The sequence below is a fragment of the Euleptes europaea genome, chromosome 17 (genome assembly GCF_029931775.1).
Source record: "Euleptes europaea isolate rEulEur1 chromosome 17, rEulEur1.hap1, whole genome shotgun sequence".
Taxonomy (NCBI): Eukaryota; Metazoa; Chordata; class Lepidosauria; order Squamata; family Sphaerodactylidae; genus Euleptes; species Euleptes europaea.
In genome coordinates, this window is record NC_079328.1 from 14,916,943 (window position 1) to 14,929,925 (window position 12,983).

General features: G+C 53.3%; 1 protein-coding gene and 1 non-coding gene across 2 annotated transcripts; one reads left to right on the forward strand and one right to left on the reverse strand.

The window, feature by feature from the left end:
• The first annotated feature begins 531 nt into the window (after nucleotides 1-531).
• PCDH1 (protocadherin 1) lies at nucleotides 532-12,496 on the forward strand. Its single transcript, XM_056862477.1, has 2 exons — nucleotides 532-1,341; nucleotides 10,140-12,496. Exons 1-2 carry the CDS (start codon nucleotides 547-549, stop codon nucleotides 12,408-12,410), a joined length of 3,066 nt encoding a protein of 1,021 aa, XP_056718455.1. The 5' UTR covers nucleotides 532-546; the 3' UTR covers nucleotides 12,411-12,496.
• TRNAA-UGC (transfer RNA alanine (anticodon UGC)) lies at nucleotides 2,082-2,150 on the reverse strand. The gene has a single exon. It is a non-coding gene; the product is annotated as a tRNA-Ala (tRNA).
• Nucleotides 12,497-12,983: the final 487 nt, after the last annotated feature.

A 12,983-nucleotide genomic window follows, 5' to 3' on the forward strand; every position in this document is an offset into this window, starting at 1 on the left:
TGTTGTGGGGAGGGGAAGGGAAGGTGATTGTAAGCCAGTTTGATTCTTCGTTAAGTGGTGGAGAAAGTCGACATATAAAAACTCTCCTCCTCCTCCTTCTGGCATTTGCCTGTGGAGCAAAGCTCCCATCCACAGGTACTGGGGGTGGGGGACGACGTGTGCCTCTGTCTGAGAGATTGGGCTGTCAGTCACTGGCAAGGCCTTTGCAGGCAGAGTCCTCCCTCGTTGCCTCTGTGCCTGGGGTTGCAAGCGATGACTAAGGCGCTGAGCAGCGGTAGGCGAGGCTTTGCACGGTGACAGGCAGGCGGGGCCAGGCTGGTATCGGGGCTGGGGTTCTTACTCAGGCACTCCAAGGCTGAGAACAGTTCACCTGCTCCCAGGAGGCAGCTAGGCACATGCAGGCGTTCGCCTGCTCTGCGGAAGACCGCAATCGTAGCCCTGAGCCGTCAGCTTGCTGCCGCGCGGAGAGATTAGGGCGGGCGGCGAGCTGGGTTCTCTGTAACACCCTCCTGTCTCTGCTTTCTTCCAGCCTCGCCACACTTCGGCATGCAGCAGCTGGCTTCCTGCCTGGGCCTGTGGCTCTTCCTCCAGCTCCCCTACCTGGGCTCTGGGACGCGGGTGGTCTACAAGGTGCAGGAAGAGCAGCCCCCCAACACCCTCATCGGCAGCTTGGCGGCAGACTACGGCTTCCCAGACATGGGTCACCTCTATAAGCTGGAGGTGGGGGCCCCCTACCTGCGCGTGGACGGCAAGACCGGCGACATCTACACCACCGAGACCTCCATCGACCGGGAGAGCCTGCGGGAGTGCCAGCAGCTCTTCCCGGGCGAACCCTGTTTCCTCGAGTTCGAAGTTTCCATCACGGACCTGCTGAGCAACAGCCCGCGCCTGCTGGAGGGGCAGATCGAGGTGCTGGACATCAACGACAACACCCCCAACTTTGCCTCGCCCGTCATCACGCTGGCCATCCCCGAAAACACCAACATCGGGGCGCTCTTCCCCATCCCGCTGGCCATGGACCGCGACACCGGGGCCAACGGCGTCGCCTCCTACGAGCTGATGCCCGGCTCGGACGCCCAGAAGCTTTTCGGCCTGCAGGTGGCCGAGGACCAAGATGAGAAGCAGCCACAGCTGATTGTCATGGGGAACCTGGACCGGGAGCAGTCCGAGTCCTACGACCTCACCATCAAAGTGCAGGATGGGGGCAGCCCCCCTCGGGCCAGCAGCGCCCTGCTGCGCATCACGATCCTGGACATGAATGACAACGCTCCCAAGTTCGAGAAGCCCTTGTACGAAGCGGAGTTGTCGGAGAACAGCCCTATCGGCCACTCTGTGCTGCAGGTGAGCTGCTGCTTTGGCTGGGGAGTTGTTGGGCTGTACACTGTCCTCACTGGAACGGACTTCCTCGGGAGGTGGCGAGCTCTCCTTCCCTGGAGGTTTTTAAGAAGAGGTTAGATGGCCATCTGTCAGCAATGCTGATTCTGTGACCTTAGGCAGATCATGAGAGGGAGGGCATCTTGGCCATCTTCTGGGCATGGAGTAGGGGCCACTGGGGGTGGGGGTGGGGGGAGGAGGTAGTTGTGAATTTCTTGCATTGTGCAAGGGGTGGGACTAGATGACCCTGGTGGCCCACATGAACACATGGTAAAAAGGTAAAGGTCCCGTGTGCAAGCACCGGGTCATTCCTGACCCACGGGGTGACGTCACACCCCGACATTTACTAGGCAGACTTCGTTTACGGGGTGGTTTACCATTGCCTTCCCCAGTCATTTACCCATTACCCTCAGCAAGCTGGGTACTCGTTTTGCCGACCTCGGAAGGATGGAAGGTTGAGTCAACCTTGAGCCGGCTACCTGAAACCAACTTCTGTTGGGATTGAACTCCGGTCGTGAGCAGAGCTTGGACTGCAGCACTGCAGCTTACCCCTCTGCGCCACGGAGCACATGAACACATGAAGCTGCCTTCTACTGAATCAGACCCTTGGTCCATCAAAGACAGTGTTGTCTACTCAGACCGGCATCAGCTCTCCAGGGTCTCAGGCAGAGGTCTTTCACATCACCTTCTTGCCTAGTCCCTTTAACTGGAGATGCCAGGGATTGAACCTGGGACCTTCTGCATGCAAAGCAGATGCTCTACCACTGAGCCACGGCCCCTCCTCAACTCTGTGATTCTGTGAGCTCTCAGTTGAGCTTGCTGAATTTCTCAACAGCTTGCAAAGGGGGAAAGGGGCCCACTCTTCTCGGGTACTGCTCGAAGGGGTTTATTGGCCCTGTCAGATATGGTGCTGCCTTCGACAAATAAATCTCCCTGCAATTTGACAAGATGGGGAATGGGGAAGGTGGGGGAATCTTAGAATTGGAATAGCCAGGGCAGACTCGAACTGAGGGCCATCCTGCCCGTTTCGAAAAAGAGTCCTGCAGTACAGCCCTGGCTGGTCTGCACAGCTTCCAAGCACAGGTGGCAACTCTCAGGTTGAGCTCACCACAAAGAAGTCCCTTCACACAGAAGCCAAGTTCATTGATCGCTATTTATTCATTAAAAATACACCCACTGGGATTCTGTCAGGAGGCTCCAAGGCAGGTCATATGAACTACAACCTTCAATTAAAATGGTAATGAATAATCAACAATTAATAGCCCACTAATAATAGTCAGTGCCTTGACCTGGATGGCCCAGGCTAGCCTGATCTTGTCAGGTCTCAGAAGCTAAGCAGGGTCGGCCCTGGTTAGTATTTGGATGGGAGACCACCAAGGAATACCAGGGTTGCTGTGCACGCAGAGGAAGGCACTGGCAAACCACCTCTGTTAGTCTCTTGCCATGAAAACCTCAAAAGGGGTCGCCATAAGTCGGCTGCGACTTGACGGCACTTCACACATACAATAACAGTCAGTAAAGGAGAAATAAGGTTGTTACCACCCAGGGCAAAATCAGAAACACCCCTGGCCGAGCATCAACCAACGGGAGTTTCCATCTAAACGTTAGGAAGACTTTTCTAACTTTTTGAGTGGTTCCTCAGTGGGACAGGCTTCCTCAGGTGGTGGTGGCCTCTACTTCCCTGGAGGTTTTTAAGCAGAGACTAGATGGCCATCTGTCAGCAATGCTGATTCTGTGAACTTACGCAGATGATGAGAGGGAGGGCATCTTGGCCAACTTCTGGGCATGGAGTAGGGGCCACTGGGTGTGTGCGAGCGGGGGGGAGTTGTGAATTTCCTGCATTGTGCAAGGGGTAGGACTAGATGACCCTGGTGGTCCCTTCCAACTCTATGATTCTATCTCTGCCCGATGCTTGTACCTGGTGAGAGGCGGCAAGGAGCGGCTGGGCTGAAACCTGCTCTTGGAGCAGCGGCGAATTGGGGGTGGAGGGCGGCTGACGCTGACAGGCACTGGCTAGATGGGGGAGTTGTCAGGCTGAACGATTTTGAGGCTGGGGCGCAGGCCGAGCTCCGCCAGGATGCTTGTCCGGTGCTGATTACAACCATCTGGCAACGATCAGAGCTGTCCTCGCCACTCTTGCCCGCCGCCCCTGGGGCTGTGGTGAGCCCCAGGCCCTTCTTCCCAGCAGACAGAGGATGTCCTTCCTAGTGGGGGGGAGACAAAGGGCGAGGCCTGCTTATCTGCAGGGATGGTTTTAATAAATAGCCATGCTCCGTTGGCTTATTTTCAATAATCTTGCTTCGCTCTTGGGCATCTGCAACTGATAAGGGAGCTAGACTCTGTGTGTGTGTGTGTGTGTGTGTGTGTGTGTGTGTGTGTGTGTTTGAAGGTCTCACCATGGGCCGTGCCTTGCTGGTGCTTGCGGAGCTGGGAGAAGAAGGACTTCCCCGCTTTTGGATGAGGGGTGTGTGGAGGTGAATTCTGCAACTGGCCCTTGACAGCCGTCCATCTTGACTGGCAAGGTGCTTTTTTTTCAATCCAATACCTTTATTGGCATATCGTTTACAACAGCAATCATATAAAAATGGGTATCCAATAAACAATACAACGAATAAAATAAAGTTTCGTTCATGGCTGCCTTCGGGTAAGTTGCGCTGAGTTTCTCGGATACTCATGGCAGCTAAAAGAAACTTTGCTACCTTCTCTCTCTCTCTTTTTTAAAATAATAATTTACTTATTAATACAGTCCCTGACCAGCAAAAACAACCAACCAAAATAAGCAAACAATAACAGCCACAATAGATACTTCAAATAATCTAAGCCTAAAAATTACATATTATGTGTATGAATAACATTTATATACACATTGTATAACTTTGTGTAACCCCCTTAATATTTTGAGTAATAAAGTATTTCTGTTACTCTTACCCTGTCAGGGTACGACATATTTTAATAGCTGCAGCACAGAATTTGGCAGTCAAGAGAGTAAACTGTGATTTTTCATCACTTAAGAGCTTCTTAGCCAGAAACTCATCTGGTTGGTCAGGGCATTGCTACCTTCTTCATGGTACAAGAGTGCCAGTCAGCCAAAAGGAAAGCCACTTCGTCTTTTGCAGAGAGATATAAGATGTCTTTTATCAGCGGTTCAATGTAAACTTCCCGTACAGACACATAATAGGCCCAGTGGAGCAGCATGTAGTTCATTGTCTCTGGGAGGTGCTGCGGACATGGGCAAGTCTGATTGCAGACGGGGACGTTCTTAAATCTGCCCCAAAGGATTTCAGACGGACAGATGTTTAGGCGCACTAGCCTGAAAGCCCATTGGAGTGGTGGGGAAGTTAAACAGGAGAAGTAAGTTGGTAGAGCTCCAAGTGGGTCGATACCAAGTTCTAATGGCGAACAGACCCTACGCGCTGACGAGGACAAGGTTTGGACTGGCAGGATACCAGGTGAGAGGAGCAAGCATGCAGAGAAGAACCAGTCAGGAAAGCCTGTGTTGGGCAGCCCATTCCCTGAGCAGAGGGGGAAGGATTTCTGGAGCACGGCAGGGCTTGGAGGAGTGCGTCGCTGGTAGGGGCTCGCGCCACGTCTTTGCTTTGCTTGGCCCTCTGTTCCCATGCTGCCTTGCTCTCAGGCCGGCTGCTAACAGCTGCGAGGACATTTATCATTTTGATGGCTCCTGGCATGTGGGTGCAGCCTGGGATGTGGGTGCAACCTTGCCCCCGTAGCCCTTGCAGCAGCCTGGCCAAGATAGTTCCCCTGGGCTTCAGCTGCTCCCGGCTCACAGCTTCCTGCTTTTGCCTTCTGGGCCCAGTCCCCTTATCCTTCATTCCCTCCCCAGCAACCCACCTGGCCAATCCAGCCCCAGAGTTTGCCCCAGAACGAAGATGAAGGGCAGCAGTTCCGACACATGAACACACATGAAGCTGCCTTATACTGAATCAGACCTTTTGTCCATCAAAGTCAGTATTGTCTACTCAGACCGGCAGCGGCTCTCCAGGGTCTCAGGCAGAGGTCTTTCACATCACCTACTAGCCTAGTCCCTTTAACTGAAGATATCGGGGATTGAACCTGGGACCTTCTGCATGCCAAGCCGATGCTCTACCACTGAGCCACAGCCCCTCCCCTAAGACCTTGGCCTTGCTTTGCAGGTGGTTTTTGTGAGATGGTTCATTGGGAAGAGGAAAGGGGCTCCCAACAGAAGAATTAGGTCAGTAGCTGATACCGCTATAACCTGGATGATAACCTGGAGGGACAGTCCTTGGACCCCTATGGGCTGGAGGAAAGATAGCCTTTAAAGGTACCATCTGGACCCCACTGATGGGGGGCCCTTGCCTGGAGTCGAGGATGACATGGCTACAGAGGAGCAGAGCTGGGGAAGAGGAGGAAGATGCCACCGATCCAGAACCCTTTCCCCTCCCTCTGAGGCCACGGGGTGGGGAGACCCAGTGGAGGGGCCCAGATGTGACCCCCCCCCCCAGCAACAGCCAGAGGGAAATCTGCTTCTTGCCCTGCTTAGCATGGCCTCTGGAGGCAGAAGGATGGCAAAAGGGACCCTCTGCTCAGTCTTACCGGCAGGTTCTGCTCTCCAAGCTGCAAAGGGGCTAGAGCTGGTTTCCTGGGCAAGACCACCTCTGCCCCCTTACAGATGTATCCCAGTCAGGGGCCTCTAATGGAGCCAGCTCCCACTCGTGGTCCCAAGTAGTCCTTGCTACTAGCCCTCTGGAAGGGCAGAAGGTCCCAGGGCTCCTCAAGAGGACTGCTTGTGTACGAGCTCCTTTCGATCTCAGCAGACCAGGGCGGTGGCATACTCAGGGTTGCCAGCTCTGGCCTGGGAAATTCCTGGACATTTCAGGACGGTGCTTGGGGAAGGAAAAGAGCGTAGCCAGGGATGTGATTCCATAGAGTCTGCCCTCCCATGCTGCATTTCCCCCAGGGGAACTGGTTTGTGTGGTCTGGAGATCAGCTATAATTCCACGAGAACGCCAGGCCTCACCTGGAGGTTGGCAAGCTTAAACTAGGTGCCGGGTATGGGAGAGGAGCCCCGTGGCATGGAGTGGTACGCTGCAGTACTGCAGTCAAAAGCTCTGCTCACGACCTGAGTTGGATCTCGATGGAAGTTGGTTTCAGGTAGGCGGCTCAAGGTTGACTCAGCCTTCCATCCTTACGAGGTCGGTAAAATGAGTACCTGGCTTGCTGGGGGTAAAGTGCAGATGACTGGGTAAGGCACTGGCAAACCAACCCGTAAACATAGTCTGCCTAGTAAACGTCGGGACGTGATGTCACCCCATGGGTCAGTTATGACCCAGTTGCTTGCACAAGGGACTACCTTTACCTTTATTTATGGGGGGGGGGGCTCTCAGCACCGGATCCAGCAAAGGCTCAGCTTCTGAGCAGTCCCTTGTGAGGAGCAGGTTGTCATGCACAGGGATTGGTAAGTCTGTCATGCCCACCCAGTCTCTTTCAGCTGTCATTGCATCCCCCCCCCCCATTCCTAACTCTAACAACCTGCTAGGCCCTAATGTGGGGCGAGGGGGAAGGAGGGAGAAAGAAACTGAGCCCTAAAATGAGCCGAATCTGTGCTTTGCTGCTTCCCTCCCTGATTACTAGTCATGATGCATACCTATTTTCTCCAGGATCAGAGGAGCATGCCTATGAGCACGCCTATTATATTAGGTGCCGTGGGACACTGTGGAACACAGGCAGGATAATGCTTAGGGTTGCCAGTCCCTCTTCAATGGGAGGTTTTGGGGGCGGAGCCTGAGGAGGGCGGGGTTTGGAGAGAAAGGAGGGGCTTCAATGCCATAGAGTCCAATGGCCAAAGTGGCCATTTTCTCCAGGGGAGCTGATCTCTATCGGCCGGAGATCAGTTGTAATAACAGGAGATCTCCAGCTAGTACCTGGAGGTTGGCAACCCTAATAATGCTGCTGCAGTGGTCTTGCTTGGGTGCTTCCTAGAGGCACCTGGTTGGCCACTGTGTGAAAGGCTGCCAGACTTGATGGGCCTCGGTCTGATCTGAGGCATGGCCTTTCTTATGTTCGCCCTAGCTGATCAGTGGCTTCTCCAAAGCGGAGGAGAATGGGATCTCGGGTTTTCAAGGTGCTCCCTGCTGTGGCCCTGGCTAAACAACCCCCCGCCTTCCGCACATCCCGCTTCCTTCCTGTCTCCGGGGACCTGTTTGCTGGGTTTTTGGACAGCCTTTCTTGGCAAATGCCTCGCATACCAGAGTGCAAGACTGGGGCCTCTCGGCTCGACCGGCCAAGCCGGTTCCACCAGAAAACCACGGGAAGAGGAATGCACCTCTCAGGCATCGCCTGGCCTTTGGGCCGGGAGCAGGAGGAAGTCAAGAGCCTGGCTGACTTCTGCAGGGCTCCTGTGGTGTAGGCCTGGGGAGTTATATTTATGTGAGGCACTCTTCCGTGGGTTCGAGTTCAGTCATGCTAGTGTGAAGAAGAAGAGTTGGTTTTTATATGCCGACTTTCTCTACCACTTAAGGGAGAATCAAAGCGGCTTACAGTCACCTTCCCTTCCCCTCCCCGCAACAGACACCCTGTGAGGTAGGTGGGGCTGAGAGAGCTGTGACTAGCCCAAGGTCACCCAGCTGGCTTTGTGGGTAGGAGTGGGGAAATAAATCCAGTTCACCAGATCAGCCTCCGCCCCTCATGTGGAGGAGTGGGGAATCAAACCCGGCTCTCCAGATCACAGTCCACCGCTCCAAACCACCGCTTTTAACCACTGCACCACGCTGTGGTTTGTGTATGTGTTTGGACTAGTAAACGGTTGGAGAATTTGAGTGTGTAGAGTTGTTATTTAATAGAGGGTCAGTGTGGTGAGCACATGAAGCTGCCTTATACTGAACCAGACCCTCGGTCCATCAAAGTCAATATTGTCTACTCAGACCGGCAGCGACTCTCCAGGTCTCAGGCAGGGGTCTTTCACATCACCTACCTGCCCTTTAACTGGAGATGCCAGGGATTGAGCCTGGGACCTTCTGCACGCCAAGCAGATGCTCTACCACTGAGTTGGTTAGAGCGCCAGACTAGGATTAGGTTCGAATCCCTACACTGCCGTGGAAGCTTGCTGGGTGACCTCAGCTAGCCACACACTCTCACCCCACAGGTGAGAAGGTTGAATGGAGTAGAGAGGCAATGATGTAAGCCATTTTTGTCCCCCATCGGGGAGAAAGGTGGAGTATAAATAAAGTAAACAAAATACATAAATAACTAGAATAATTATGTTACATCTATATTCTGCCATTCTCATTTCCCCCTCACAACAACCATCCTAAGAAGAAAGCTAAAGGATTCAAAGAGGATTTTATGAAGGTGCACAGAAGTTTGTAAAACTGTGTATAAATTGGGGAAGTAAAAGTGTTAAGAAATAACTATTCCCCCCCCCCCCTTAATACATTAAGAGCTTGGGGTCACACCGTGAAATTTCTTATCTTTTTAAAAAGTTTTTATTTTTATTTTCAGCTCAACATATAACAAAACACATGGCATGCATACATAGCTATGACAAGACAAGACATATCCACCATTATTCAGAGCGGGCCCATAACCATCTAAATTCTGTTATTCTAAAAATTATTTCTACTTAGGGAAAATAAAATATCAGACTTTGCAAGGGAAGGGGGGAAAAAACCTAAATATATACCCAAACCTCCTTACACAAAAAATAAGTTGCAATTCTTATTATAATTCCATATAAATGTGATGAGCCTTATACTAGAATACATTGCAAAACAAACCTATACTATATATTGTATAAATTTCATATTGTACTGCACAGTGAACGTTCTTGGCAATAAATTCCAAACAGACAAATAAAGAACATACTTCTTCACATGATGCATTAAGTTATTTATTTATTTAGCTAGTTTCCTTGTCACCTCTTCAGGGAACCTGCCCGAAGTGCCTGACAAAATAAAACTCAATAACAACATAACATACCACGAAAGCTGTTAACTAATGCCAAGAATTAGAAACCCAGCTGGAGTGCAAAAACATGCGCTCTGGCTGGGGAATATGTTGGCTCTGGCTTAAGCAGTTTTAAAGAGGGATTAGAATAGACATGGTAGCTAAATAGAACCTCCAGGTTCAGGGGCAGTATACCTCTCAATGCCAGTTTTCTATTTGACACACAAAGAAAGACTGTTGCCTTGATATCCTGCTTCTGGACTTCTTGGGAGCATCGGAACAGTCACTGTTGCAAGCTAGTCCAGGTGTTCTTATGATTGAGAGAGGATTTGAACTGGTCAGAGCCTGCCATTCGCTCCACGACTCCACACCGGCTCATTCAGTGCCTTTAAGAAACCGAAAGCGTTTCTCTCTTGTCTGGTGGTGGACCAAATTCAGGACAAGTGGTGGTAATTGGGTATGTGTATGGGGGGATAGTAAAAATGGGATACTAGTCATAATGCATACCTGTTCTCTCCAGGATCAGAGGAGCATCCCTATCATATTAGATGCTGTGGAACACAGGCAGGATGGTGCTGCTGCAGTTGTTTGTGGGCTTCCTAGAGGCACCTGGTTGGGCACTGTGCGAACAGGCTGCTGGACTTGATGGGCCTTGGTCTGATCCAGCATGGCCTTTCTTATGTTCCTATATAGAAGAATGGCCTGAAGTAATAGAAGTCCATGCCTTTCTGTTGTGCGTGGCCACAGTTGGTGTGGTTAGGCTGTCACCCAAGAGGATACACTGTTATGCAATGAACATTGTTCTCAGTAGTAACATAGATCATCTTCTCGTTCTCTCCTTGCAGGTCAAGGCCAACGATTCTGACCAGGGGGCCAACGCCGAGATTGATTATTCCTTCCACCAGGCCTCAGACGTGGTTCGCCGGCTACTACGGCTAGACAGAGCCTCGGGATTAATCACCGTACAGGGTCCGGTTGACCGCGAGGACGTCAATGTGCTCAAGTTCTCAGTGTTGGCAAAGGATAAAGGGGCCAACCCCAAAACGGCCCGTGCCCAGGTTGTCATCAGCATCAGGGACATGAACGACAACGCCCCGTCCATTGAAATCCGAGGCATCGGCTTGGTCACCCACCAGGATGGGATGGCCAATATATCAGAAGACGTGCCCGTGGAGACCCCCGTGGCTCTCGTGCAGGTGTCTGACCGGGACGAGGGGGAAAATGCCGTGGTGACTTGTGTGGTGGCCGGCGACGTCCCCTTCCAGCTGCGACAGGCCAGTGACACTGGCAGCGACAGCAAAAAGAAGTATTTCTTGCAGACCACCACACCACTTGACTACGAGGCCGTGAAGGAGTACACCATTGAGATTGTGGCCGTAGATTCAGGCAACCCACCCTTGTCCAGCACCAACTCCCTCAAGGTTCAGGTCGTAGATGTCAATGACAACGACCCTGTCTTCAGTCAAAGCTACACAGAAGTGGCGTTTCCCGAAAACAATGCCCCAGACGATTTGGTTGTGGAAGTGAGTGCCACCGATGCAGACAGCGGATCCAACGCCAACTTGGTGTACTCCCTAGACAAAGAGACTTTGCCCCAAGGTATTTTCTCCATCGATCCCGAGTCCGGTGAGATCCGGGTAAAAACTGTGCTGGACCGGGAACAGCAAGAACGCTATGAATTCTTGGTGGTCGCCGCTGACAAGGGCAGCCCTAGCCGCAAAGGCACCGCCTCCGTCGCCATCAACGTTATGGACCGCAACGACAATGACCCCAAATTCATGCTAAGTGGCTACAACTTCTCGGTCATGGAAAACATGCCACCCTTGAGCCCAGTGGGCATGGTGACAGTTATCGATGCAGACAAAGGGGAGAATGCCCGCATTCATCTCTCCGTGGAGCAGGACAATGGTGACTTTGTCATCCAGAATGGTACTGGCACTATCCTCTCCAGCATATCCTTTGATCGCGAGCGGCAGAGTACTTACACCTTCAGGCTCAAAGCTGTGGATGGTGGCGACCCACCCAGATCTGCTTATGTTGGCGTGACCATCAATGTATTAGACGAGAACGACAATGCCCCAGTTATCATTTCTCCGTCCAACGCCTCCTATAAGCACATTCTGCCCCACACTAGTCCTGGGCAACAGGTCATGAGTGTTGGGGCTGAAGACATAGACACCGGGGTGAATGCGGAGTTGCAGTACAGCATCACTGGCGGGAACCCCTTTGAGCTCTTCAAGATTTCGCCGCACAGTGGAAACATCACCCTGGAGAAGGAGATTCTCCGCAAGCACCATGGGCTTCACCGCTTGGTGGTGCGAGTCAACGACAAGGGCAAACCCTCTCGCCATGGCACGGCCCTGGTCCACTTCTACGTCAATGAGACGTTGGCCAACCGCACCCTGCTGGAGACCCTGGTGGGGCACAGCTTGGACACACCCCTGGACATCGACATCGCCGGCGACCCGGAGTACGAGCGCAGCAAGCAGCGCAGCAACATCCTTTTCGGCGTCATTGCGGGCATCGTCACGGTCACCCTGGTGATCGTGCTCGTCGTGCTGGTGCGCTACTGCCGCCAGAAGGAGGCAAAGAGCGGCTACCAAGCCGGCAAGAAGGAGACGAAGGACCTGTACGCCCCCAAGCAAGGCAGCAAAGGCAACAAAGCCAAGAGCAAGGTGAAGAAGAGCAAATCCCCCAAGCCGCCCAAACCTGCAGAGGATGAGGAAGAGACGGGCCTGCAGAAGTCCCTGAAGTTCAATCTTATGAACGACTCAGTCAGCGACAGCCCCCGCATCCACCTGCCCCTGAACTACCCCCCAGGCAGCCCGGACCTGGGCCGGCACTACCGCTCCAACTCTCCTCTGCCTTCCATCCAGCTCCAGCCCCAGTCGCCCTCCGCCTCCAAGAAGCACCAGGTCGTGCAGGACTTGCCCGCCACCAACACCTTTGTGGGCACCGGGGACAGCAACTCCACGGGCTCTGAGCAGTATTCAGACTACAGCTACCGCACCAACCCCCAGAAATACACCAACAAGCAGGTAGGAGAGCTCGTGCTGCACCCGGCCGCCACTCCCTCCCGCCACGCCCAGGCCATATGGACAGAGGTGTGGGAGTGACTTGGACGTGGCCCGCACTGCATGAACGGACCTTGGCCCCTCGGCGCGGCGTCCGGGTGCGAGTCGCACCGCAGGACTGCTCGAGAAAGAGGTGGCCCGGCAGCCCAGCAAACAACTGTGGGGGGGAGGGGGTGGGGACAGGGACTTCCTGGCTGCAGAGAAACAAGGTGCCCCCGGGAAGCAGAACCCTGGTGCTTGCCCAGGGAAGGGTGCAGCCTCTTGCCACAACAGGTGTTCTGGAGCCCTTAGCTGGTGTTCTGGAGCCCTTGGCCGGGTGTTCTGGATCCCTTGGCAGCAGGCCCTTTGTAGCTGCTCTTCGTTGCAATAAAAAGAGCTTGGAAGCCATGCTGCCGGGTCTTTTGAGTACGCACCCCGAGCTCCATCTGCTCTCCCATCGAAACGTGTGAAACCCAGGCAAGAAGCAGCATGCGTTGTCCCTGTCCCGGTGCAGGATCCTGGCATCGCGGGCGCCACAGTGTCTTTGGGGAGGGCGGTGCATGGGGAGAAGTGGCGGGCCGCATGTGCATCAGGGAGGTCTCTGCCTTTGCAGCTATGCCAGTGCAGGGGGCGTCT